At 37.3% G+C, this 12534-nt stretch overlaps 1 protein-coding gene across 1 annotated transcript in view; it reads left to right on the top strand.

Annotated features, from left to right (window-relative positions):
* The window catches only part of Cped1 (cadherin like and PC-esterase domain containing 1), a 248918-nt gene that overhangs the window by 226717 nt on the left and 9667 nt on the right, over positions 1-12534 (top strand). Inside the window, exon 22 of the mRNA XM_074064410.1 lies at positions 96-242. Coding sequence (XP_073920511.1) covers positions 96-242 — 147 coding nt within the window. The remainder of the gene's footprint in view (positions 1-95; positions 243-12534) is intronic.

Genomic DNA, 12534 nt, shown 5'->3' with positions numbered 1-12534 from the left:
TAAGAAGATAACATTTATATGATTTCTGCTTGAGTTATTAAATCATAAAATAATCCTGTTAACAAAAACCCTCATTCCTCTGTTCTGCAACACAGAGTGAAGTACAAAACTTATGGAAAGAAAATTCAATTATTCTGGATGCTGCAAAAAAATATGGCTACGAAGTGGTTGACACATTCACTATCACAATGGGACGACACAAAGAGTTTCTGCAGGGCAACTGTGGATGTCATTTCCATGAGGTATTCTGGCTCTCTGGTTTTCATAGCTTTTTATTTAAAAAACAATTTATTTTAACTTTACTGGCGTTGTCAACCTTATTTTGCACAAAAAAAATGTCAAGGTAGGATTAAAAGATGCATTCATCACCACGCAGTGAAAGTATGTAGTAATTACAACTTTGGCTGTATGAAATGAGGTGTTAAGAACTTAGTGTTTAGACACAAAAAAAAATTGGATCATTGGTGAATCCACGAAGGCAAATGGGAACCTGGAGAGGGCTACCTTCTCTAACAGCATCAAACCTTCCTTCCAATCGGAATTCTTATCCAAAGAAGGAGGCCAAAAATCTTTAGCTTGGAAAATCAAATCTATTTTATGTGCCATAGTAATGAATAGTGTAGCCGATGCATAACAGGAGATCATGTGCTTTGAATAATTTTTTCTTCTTCAAAGGTAATAATGATTTTATTTTTAACCAGTAATTAAGTAGGCCTAGCTGATAAGATAATAGCAAAAAACAGTCCTGTCCCCACCTCCCATATAGCTGGCATTACATGTGTATGCCACCATGATCCATTCCTATTCTTTTTCTACCTCTTTCAGCATCTGATCTGAGTAGTGAAGAGATGTTAAGAACTAAAAGGCTCTTACTTGAGTGGTACAAGCATAACTCAGCAATATGCTTTCTGGATGTAGCATACTACTGTCTTCCTTTTTTAAGTGTGCTTTTGTGAACTTGAAAATAGCCCCTCCCCATGGGACCTTTTGGCAGCAGCTTTCATGATGGAGGCAATACACTCATGTAGCTGGATGCCTTCTGTGGCCCCTTGGTAACCATCTGTCCACCACTCTGTTGGAGGTCCCATTGCCCCTCCAGGCATCTTCTTGGAAATTTTTCAAGTTGGCACTAGGCTTGCTGTATTTAGTTGTTAACCTTTGGTCTACAGAAATACTCATGCATCCTTGCTTGGCTGTTGCTGGAAACACAAGTATTTCCCACTGAAGCTTTCTCTGTTTCTCTTGCTCTCACTCTCACTCTCTGACACCTTAATGCTGAAGTAGAGTCACAGTGTCTCACACCACTTCTAATGTTCCCAAACCCCTATAGACATGTATCCAGCTCTCCAAGTTGGTCTCCTGAATGTCCCCTCACACGGTTTAAAGCAAGGGTGAAGCAACTTCCGAAGGGGAAGAAAACCACAAAATGTTTGGAAAACATTTCATCATACAATACTTTTGATGAGACAGGGGTTTGCAAAACTGAATTTTGTCTATACTTTTGCAAGTCCTTCCTAGGTTGTTTGGAAATTGCTTGGACTATAAGTTTTCTTGGCAGCTGTTCTTTCTATCCTGGTCTCAGAAGATTCAGCTGTTCCTGAGATGACAAGTGCCTCAGTTTACCTTCTTACCAGCTGTTGATTCACTCATTCCTTTTTATTTGTATCCTTTAGTAAGCCACAAAATATTCATTAGTCAATTGATCAGGGTATGCCAACTGAAGTCTTCTTCTGATCCTACTTTCTGCCTTTAGCTGACTGTCAGATTTCATCTTGGTCCCCAGAATCTTATAAATACCCTAGATGTTATTAACACTGCATTGACTCTCTATGATTTACTGATGGGTTCAAATTATCCTTTTATAAGATCAATGGAACTACATCTTAGAGAAATCAGAGCCAGCAGCCACAGTAGAGAACATGACATTTAAGTTTTGATCTCACAGCTTGAAACTTGGCCAGGCCGCTGCAAAACAGATTTTAAGTTGTAGGATACCGTGTGTCTATTAATTGCTTCCACAAGAAAATATACCACCCGCAGAGCCTTATCCTATTTGCAAAATGTCGATACTTAGGAACATGAGAGTGGGTAGGCTGGAAGAGAAAGAAACAATGAACTTGCATCTGAGCCAGCACAGGATCATAGTTGATCACAAAAGCAAGCCGTTGATTGCCAAACCCACAGAAAATGGGAATTTTGAAGGATAACACACAGATTGGGTTTTCTTTTTCTTTTGGCCTCTTTTTGAAAGGTTTGCTTATTTATTTACTGTTTGCATAAATGTGTCTTCAATTAGTATTTTGGGGGGATGGTGTCTACTTTTCTTTTTCAGCTTTAGTGCTCTGAAAGTCTAAAAAGGAAATGTCCTTCACTGATTTTCAGCATGGCTCCAATTGAAAACAGAAGATGCCTTCCTTCGTGATTGTATTTCATGTCAACCAGTTTATACTAATAGTCACGGAATCTGAAAACCACACACACAAAAAAAATCATTGAGCCACCAACACTAGAATATTGGTTTATAATTATTTGTAATGAAAACTATCCTCAATTTGTAAAATAATGATTTAAGCATGTCAGCTAAAAGCATTTCACTTCATCATTTTATAATTTCTGTGTAGTTTTCATGAACAACTTGCTTCTTTCTAACTTTGTTTCCATGTTTGGCATCTTGATGGCAGGCCACTTAGGTTCACCAAGATTTTCTAAGCTAATTTCTGAGAGGTGCAATCCTTTCTACAGTTTTCATAATTGACCTGAAACATGATTCTAAGAGTACGGGCCCTTCTAGTTGAGGTATAGAGATGATAAGACATCCTTTTCAATTGACACCCTTAATCATGAAGTATCTTCATCTATTCATTGCCTAGGCATAAATGTTGCTTAACTTGTAAAAAATTTGTATCACTGTAGCTCAGGCAGTCGCTAACGTTGAAACTGATGTTTTATAATCTTTCTAAAACATCACATCACTCAATATCTTAAATCACTATTAGCTTATTTAAAAAATTAAAAAATAAAAAAGGACTTGGGTGTGGATCAAGTGAAAAAGCTTTTGCATAGCAAGCCTAAGACCCTGAGTTCAAATCCCAATACTACAAAGAAGGGAGCCAGGCATGTTGACTCATATCTATAATTCCTGCTACTTGGGAAGTGGAGATAGGAGATTAAAGGTTCAAGGGCAGCCCAGGAAAAAAATTTAGGGAGACCCTATCACTAAGAACAAGCCAGGTGTGATGGTATATAACTATAATTCCAGCTACATGGGAGAGATAGGTAGAAGGATTGAAGTCCCAGGATAGCCCAGGCAAAAAGTGGGACAACTTATTTGAAAAATAACTAAATGCAAAAAAAGAGCTGGAGGATGACTTAAGTGGTAGAGCACTTGCCTGACAAGCATGAGTCCCTGAGTTCAAACCCCAGTTCTACATTCACATGTATACATACATGCACACACACACACACACACATGATAACGCACAAAATGTAGCAAGCCAGGAAAAAAAGTTGATTAGTTTTCTCATGCAAAACGTATTGAAGGGCAAACATTCTGTTGATAATCAGGTATTGCTTTGTGCACCTGTTATGATTCTGGAAAAAAAATAATGGCAAGAAAGAGAAATAGTTGCCTTAGAACCATTATGTTCAATTAAACTCTTCCCACAATAAAGTCAAGGATACCTGAGACTTGGTATAATCACAACTGCAAGGCCTTGATGTTTCTTCTTTGCTTTGTGGTCAGAAGTCTACCACAGACATAACAAACCTGCTTCAGTGAGCTCTTGCTGCCAAGGGTGAGGTGAAAGGTTTTGGAGTGTCTCTTTTGTCTGTTAAATCACCAAAAGATATGTTGTCACCACAAATCTATAAACAATTTCCCAACTGGTGTGCATCAATTTTGACTAAAATGTTTCTGTGGGTTATAAAGGCAGATGTTTCTCTTTATGGTGGGAATGGAATTTTGTCCAGGATTACTCAGGACAACAAAGAAGATCCAGGTAGCTCTTGCCCAAGAGAGGTTTAGGATGGTGCCTTTCCTATGTGGCAAATCTCTCCTGTGAACAAGAAAAGTCTGGAAAGCATTCAATAATGCTATCAGCTCAAACTTAGCTACAGAAGAGGCAAATACATAAGCAATTGCTGTGTGATTATTAATTAGCCTAAAGAGCTGTACAAATATAGAATATCTTCAATTTTGGCAAATATAACTACAGCTTTTGACTCAGTCAACAAAAACCACTTGGTTTCATGACCCAGCACTAACACCAACAGGCATCTTTCAGTCTGGCACCATAGAAATACTAAAAGAAGGGAGCTGAGTTTTCTGGCAGAGATGATTTTCCATTATTATTTAATCTTAATCTTTTACTCCTTATTATTTAATCTTAGTACAATAAAAACTTATTTGACCTTCAAACTTCAGAAGTTTACTGTCTAAACATAATGAACACAAAAAACAAAAACCCCTTTGGTTTGGCAGTTTAGCTCAGTGGTAGAGCAGTAGCCTGGCATGCATAAGGCCCAAAGTTTGAGCCCCATCACTGCCAAAAAGTAAAAAAAAAAAAAAAAAAAGATGTTTGGAAAAACTTTGTAAAGCTGAGCATGGTGGTGCATATCTGTAATCCTAGCCACTTGGGAGGCAGAGGTAGGCATTGCAGTTCAAGGCAGGCCTAGGATCTAGAGACTCAAGTAATAGAACACTTATAGGATGCCCTGAGACAAATTCATCTGCCTAAAAAAACTGAATTAATGACTTTGGAAACAAAAGAACAAGTGAAGCAACATAGTCAGTAGAAAATTCCAGAATTTAACTATTAGAGTAACTATGCTTAATAAATTCAACATGCTTTTGCATATCTACTCTATGTAATCATTTTTCTTTTTTTAAAGATTTTTATTAGTATATAATAGTTTTACAGGGGGTTTCCTTGTGATATTTCCATATACGTGTACAATGTACCCCAGTTTAGTATATCCCTTCCATTATTTTCCCTCTTTCCCCTCCTCTGTCTTAAAATGGCTGTACAGGTTTCAGTGCTCCATTAGCATTTTTCTACTGCTACAAAGTAAGTTAGGAGAATACCTTATAGGACTTCTATGAACATCTGGAAAACAACATGTCCCAAAGGAAGAATTAATATTTCCAGATTTGTCCCCTGCAGTAATCCCTAATCTACTACACTGAACTGCCTTAACTTTCTTTTTTCTTTTCTTTTCTTTCTTTTTTTTTTTTTTTTGGTGGTACTAGAGATTGAATTGCTAGTCACAGACTCTACAACCTGAGTCTATATACCTCCAGCCTTTTTTTGCTCTGGTTATTTTTGAGATAGGGTCTTTATGCCCAAACCAGCCTGAACCACAGTCTTCCTATTTGTGCTGCCCATGTAACCATGGCAAATGCCACTGCATCCAGCCATTACTTAACATTACTTAAAATAGGCTTCATGAACTTTTTGCTTTGGTTGACCTGGAACCACTATCCTCCTGGTCTTCACTTCCTGAGTATCTAGGATTACAGGCTTGAGCCACTGGGCCTGGCTGTAATCCCTCACTTCTGCTTATCCTTCTTTAGCTCCCTAACAATTCCAAGTCCTGTTTACATATTAAAGAGTCCTCCAAGTCTTTCCCCTATACTCTGTTCCAACTGCCTCAACTTTGTTTATCCTTTCATTTAACCATCCAACATTTGTTTGGTGAGTCCAGTTCTTGAACTAAACAGTAGGGATGCAAAAATAAATAAAGCACATTCTCTGCCCTCACAATATTTGCTATTAATGGGTAAGACATAAAAACCCATATTATGACACAACACGAGAGGTAGCAGGTTAGAGATAAGAAGAGGTATATAACCAAGTATGAAGACTGAGTGAACCTCCCTTGAATAATACTTGAGTTGATTGTTAAAGGATGCATGGTCAGGCCCTCATCAAGATGGAAGGGTGATGGTAGAAGGAAGACCATTCCAACTGCATAGCACAATGTATAGTTCTGAAATAACCTGCTATTCTCAGAAAATTCTAAGCACTTCTGAATTTTATAGAACATAAATGACAAAGGGGAGCTGGATAAAAGTAAGCAAGTACCAAATTATGTTAAGAGCTTATACTTTATCCTATAGGTGATGGAGACTCATTGAAAGTAAAAAGAGAGGAGTGAGATGGTTGGGATTTTGTCTCAAAGTTAAGACTGATACTAGTAAAGAGGGAGTAGGTCTGGGAGAAAAGTTAGTTTTCTTCATAAGTCAGGCAAAAGATGGTAAAGTCCTGTCCCAAACAGGACAGAGACAACAAGCATAAGAGTGAAGTGGACAAATATGACTTGTATTTCAAGAAAATTATCTGTAGGTCTTATCTGTGGAAGAATCAAAGATGATTCCCAACTTGCATGACTGATTAGAGAGCTGAAGCGACAGTTGAAACAGAGAATAACTGAAAAGATACCAGCTTAGGGAAAAGATTGATGAGTTCAGTTTTCAACATGTTGTGTTTGAGATGCCTGTAGGACATCCAGGTGGTGATCTCAAATGGGCAGTTGGATATACAAGTATGAAGGACAGGTTGGGACTAGAGGTAGAGCTGGGAGTCATCAGAAAATAAGTAATAGTTGAAACTGTAAAAATAGATCATGAGAAGTTTGGAGGAACAGGGGCATTTGAATTTTGAGCATAAACTGTTAAAAGAAAATTCTGATAGGGAACGAAGTGATAGAAAGCCAAGGAGTAAAAATTTCTCAAGAGATCAAGACAGTGTCAACTGTCAAATGGAACAAGGAAGGATTTTAAAATACTCATTGTTAGGGGCATTAGAAGTTCCTTCTAGAATTTATAAGAAGAAAATAGGACTGTTGGAGCAATACTCCCTAATAATGTAAGCAAGGATCAGGTCAAGGTCATGGATATGTAGTCAGTAGGTGCAGGTAAGTATATAAGGAGAGGAAGAGATTCTCTGTTCCCTATCATTTGTTTACCATAATCCATAACAATATTATTCTCTCAAAGTCTACAATTTCAACTATTGGAATCCATCTTTCAGGCCTCCACCAGAAGTCTCATATTGTCCTTTAACATTTTTCAGTGGCTTTTTACCAAAGAAAAGTCACAGAAACTTTCAGCATCTGTCATTCCTATACCCCATTTTTTAGGAAAGTGATATCAGACAGTTCCTTCTGTATAAAGTGTTCAGTATTCATTTCATCATCTGTAAGTGAAATCTTACCTTTTCTACCTGTTTATTAGATTAGAGATCAGTGCCTGGTGAGATTAGTGCCTGCTGAGGAAAAACTTGTTGATCTTGGGAGACTCTAGGTCTCCCAAGATGCTTTGGTACAAAACCTGTTTTAAAGAGATCAGGATTCCTCTATCAGAAAAAAATAAGTAAATGGAAGGTGAACAAAGAGAGTACCAGTTGCTTTATGTTGAACTAATGTTGTGACTCTACAAGGCAGGTATACATCCCATAGTTTTCAGTGCTGCAGCCTAGAATGTAGTGTGACTAAGGAAGAGCTGCTGAGCCCTCACCACTTCACATGCTGTGCAATAAACCCCTGTGGCTGAAAAAAAAGTCAACCTTAAAGAATAAAATCAAGACTTTGAACTTCCTTGAGTAGCAGTAGAGCATTATGTTCTAGCTTGGTGAAAGCAGGATCTGTGCTTTGGGGAATGTTGTCTAGACATCTGTTTTATGTGTCCTCAAATAATATTAGTATTTTAATGACTCCAGTGTCACAGTATGTGAAGTTCAACTCGAGCTGGGCAGGGTAGAGCACGCCTACAGTCCCAGCTGTCAGAAGGCTGAGGCAGGAGGATCATGAGGCCAATGTGAACAACATAGCCATACTCTGTCTCAAAAATTAATTAATTATTAATTAAAGTCAAGCTTTGTTTGGTTTGGTTTTTCAAACACTTTTGACTGCAGAATCACTTTCCTCTTTCATGTTTATTTACAAATGTATCTAGTATGCCACTTGAATTCAACAGTTTGATCAAATGCTCAAAGAGATTAACTTCTTGAAGGGCTCTTCATACTTGCTAAATGGGAAAACTAAAATGTCCTTATTTCTTATGTACTTGCAAGTCGTATGCAAAGCATAAAGTTACCACAATTAGTGACCATTGTTTGTTTTCCACTGAAAATGGCAAATTCCTCCCTGGGTTCTCGTAGTGGCCCTTGGGGCCCACAGAGGCTGTGAATCTCCATGCTCTGTGCCAACATGGCACAATATTGGCAGGTCTGTGAATGACACAGAGACTGAAGGTGGAAGAAATGGCAGCCACACACACACACAGCCTTCAGTTTTTCATAGCCTTGTACTTCTGTGTGCTTCATTTTTCTCTTTTTAAGAAATATTCATCCCACTAAATGCACTTTGGGAAAACAGATGCAGAGAATAAGATCTAAAATCGTGCATGGATTACAGGCTAAATGTGACAGGTTGACCATAAGCATTTATCTTCTCTTTCGCTTGAATCCTCACAAAAATACTCTAAGGACATACAGCTGTTTGCTTACCCAAAAAGATGTAATAAGAAATAACTCACAAAAGACAAGAAATCTGAATTCATTTTATAAAATGTGTCTTAGCAGGCTAAGTAAATTACAACTTAAAGTGTCCAGAAAGGGCCAAGCCTCTTAGTTCATAACTGTAATCTCAGCTACTCAGGAGGCAGAGATCAAAAGGTTTGAGGACAACCCAGGCAAAAAGTTAGTGATACCTCTATCTCAACAAAAAAGCTGGGTATGGTGATATGCACCTGTCATCCCAGCTGTGTGGGAGGTATAAATAAGATCACAGTCCAGGCTGGCCTTGGCAAAACTGCAGGACCCCATTTGAAAAACAGCTAAAGGAAAAAAGGACTTGGGGTATGGCTCAAATGGTAGAGCACATGCCTAGCAAGTGCAAGGCTCTGAGTTCAAATTTCAGTACCACCAAAAAATAAATAAATAAAATCTCTTCAACAAAATTAGAGATAAAGTCAAAATAGTTTCTGCCTGGTAGCGAGGGTGGGGGGGAGAGAGAGGGAGTGGTGGGGATAAGGGGAGGGGCGGGGGGGAAGGGGGGAGAAATGACCCAAACATTGTATGCACATATGAATAAAAGAAAAAAAATGTTCCCAGAAAGGAGGAACACCAACTAGGGTTGGGGCATACTCACCCACAGAGTCTCTGACTGGTCCACAGCCAGAAATTGGTGCAAGATTGTTAAGCCACTGAGTCCCTTATGCCAGGCAATGCAGTCAAGAACCTACAACCACACATATATTTTTAAACTGAACTGCAGGCTGTGGACTCAGAAACACAAATATAGTAAAGAATAAATTAATGTGGTAGCTGAAAACAGAAAGTGCAGATAGAATTGGCACCTGGTAGGCAAAGCGCATAAACTTCTCATTTCCCCCCAAAAGCAGCAGTCAAGAGGTAGAGCTCTTCTACTAAGAGATGAATGATTTCCTTTAAAATGGCCAGAATTTTGCCAATAAAATCTCTGTGGTGAAGCTGGCAGTTGAAAACATAGGTCCACACAAATTGTTTCTTAAATGACATTTTGGTGCCTTATTCTTAAGTAAAAGTTTTAAGTTCAAAAGAAATAGCTGGAAACTAGTTCAATGAATTAACTTCAAATAGAGTCCAATACCCAAGAGGTACATTTAAGTACATCAAATTAGGACCTTAGTTTATAATCAGTCAGACTAAGGAAGGTCATACAAGTAGTACAAAACATCCAGTGACACAAATATTTAGCCATTTGAGGAACTAAGTTTAAGGCAGGGATTTCATCTCTGGGGAGCTGCATGAGAATGCAAGATAGTGGTCTGTAGTTCTGTAAAACCACCTCAGAGCAGACTTTGTTCCAAGATCCAAAGCTGAGCTCCATATAGAGAATGGAATTACAGAGGCTAAGCTGTCAGAGCAAGAAGGTTTACGGATTAGAAATAAGGAGGAAAACAAATACAATATGCTTGTTGCAAATCTAGAAACTCCCAAATAGAACAAAACTCCATCCTCAAAAAAAATTTTACTCTTGCTAATCCCCTACAGCTTTAACCCATTCCAAAGTTGGCCTCCCTTCAATCAAAACATAGCTTATTTAATTAAATATTTGAAGAAAGGGTGAAATGAAAGAATTCCCTATTATCTGTCAACATTGCATGATGTTCTGAAATGGAATTATGAATTATAAACACTGGCTTCTAGCTATTTTGTGTTACTTAATTTTTATAGCATTTCTGTGAATTCCTAGGCGACTTTTTCAGCTGGTCATAATTTTATGATTACATCTTGAATTGAGTGCCAGCCTGCAGAATGAAAACATCAAAAAAAAAAAAGTATCTCAGTAGTATATATTTATCTTAAAAGACTACATTAGCATAATTTATTTGGTCAGCCTTAGGTTTTATAATCTAACCATTGCCCTCATTCCTCTTCAGACCCCACTCATGATCCCTCTAATCCAGTCCAGGGAAATTCTGGAACACTTGCACCACAAAAATTGTTTTCTATTTTGTTCTCTGAATTTGGAGCCACATCAAAAGTTCCTTGGAGGTTATTCAGGTCAAGATCAGTTTTGGGAAAGGTATTTGCTTATAATCTGCTTGACACTTTCCAGTTCATCAAGCCTGCGCTTTTCATACTAGCTTTTCAAAGTTATTTAAGATATGGCTATTAGTTGCCATGTTGATATATTCATTCTGATGAACATTTATATGCAGTTAATTTTGAGTGTTGAAGTTGCACATATTTAATAGTTAAGGTTGCAATGTTAATTTTATCGTGTATATTTATAACAATTGTTTGGAAAGTCTTAACAAAAGCCATTAGTCAAAAACAGTCAATCATTTGTATGCCTTCTAAATATCTGCATTCCCATGCTTTTAATTATGTGGAAATAGAGAAATATCTGCAATTATAAACTGAGAGATCTCTTAATATATAAGGTACATACGTAAAAGTGAATGTTACTTCTATACTCCCGCCAAAGCATAGAATTTCAATGCTTTGGAGTCACAGAAAGAATGAATTGTCTGTATTATTATAACATTTGACTTTAGCTCCCAAATAAAGCTGCCCTAATTTCTATAGTTAATATAGTAAGCTATAAATTGTTTTGAAACGTTGTAAGTTTTACTTGAAACTTAATCTAAGCATTGCTGTGGTGAAAATTTTTATTGTAGGACTTCTGATAAGTAAAAAGACTTTATAGAACAGTGCTGGTCTAATAGGTTATACTTTATAGAAACTGTCCTCTACTTCCTCTTTTTAATTTTAAATATAATTCAGCATTGCAAAGTCACAATGGGAAAATAAGTAAAGAGAAAAGGTAATGAGAAGGAGCTACTTTGGATTAAACTGGAAAAACATTGTCATTTAACATTCATATTTCAATAACATAAACATCTCTCGAATCATGCACATTTGTGTTATTAACCATATGCAGTGGTTCCTTTCCTTGCTGGGTAAACATGTCTATATTTCAAAATAGTCACCTCATCTGCACCCAAATTTAGAGATGCATTTGAATGTGTCAGACCATTAGTATTCGTCTGTGGTGGAGATAATCTCTGTACACAGTCCTCTGGAGCCCTTTGTCCCTGTTTCAACACCTGAATCGTTCACTGATGTTTTCTAATTGCTCGCTTTTGTTTTTTACATGATTGTTAGGACTCGGAGGTCACCTAACATTCATATTGGTAACAATTGTGTTTCAAAATTACATTCCAGCTGACACTTCAGTTAGGTTTAACAACCCCCAATGGTCCTCTGATTTTGGGAAGGACCCAAATGGGCACATTTCCACACAGGATCAAAGGAAAGAAGCAATTTGTTCTTTACTATATAGGTATCAAGCGTCTTTCACTGGCACAACATTTACAAGTCTTAAAAATGTCTCTAAGTCTTTTTCCTCCAATTTAGAACCTATATAAGTAGGTAAAATAAGGTAATATTTTGAAACTCAGAGGTAGCAGTTTGACATCAATGCTAGATACTGATTTTTTACAAATAAGTTCAAAGAAATAATAGCCCTGTAAACAGATTATCATGCCCACCATAAAGTAGCACTGAGTCTCCTTAATGTACTAAAGTACTGTTCATTACATGGGAACAACATGGTGCCTGACCTTGTGGAGCTGGTCTCAGACAATGTCTTTGAAGTTACTTCATTCTTGTTCTTACTTCAAGTATCTTAGACATGTATCTTTATATAGTCCCCTTGAGGGTAGGGACCATATCTGAATTACTCCATGTGTTTTCTAACGCAGAGAATTCTGGAGATTGAAAGATAGTTAACATATGGGGAAATCATTAAATATTTATTTTATAAGATACAATTTCATTTTGCTTCTTTTTTTGCTTTTTCATTACAAAAGGATCACACAAATTCTTACTGCAAAAATTTACAAATAAGTACTTAAAATAAAAACAAACTCCTCCTTTGCCCATTGGAAACTATCAACAGTTTAGCTCCATTTTAAATCTTCACTCTTGATTTTAATACTATGCAGTTAAAAGCATTAGGCTGGCAACACTTATGGTCACGGGC

This window comes from Castor canadensis, chromosome 2, assembly GCF_047511655.1.
Source record: "Castor canadensis chromosome 2, mCasCan1.hap1v2, whole genome shotgun sequence".
NCBI classification, from domain to species: Eukaryota; Metazoa; Chordata; class Mammalia; order Rodentia; family Castoridae; genus Castor; species Castor canadensis.
This window is presented reverse-complemented; position numbering and strand designations above follow the sequence as displayed.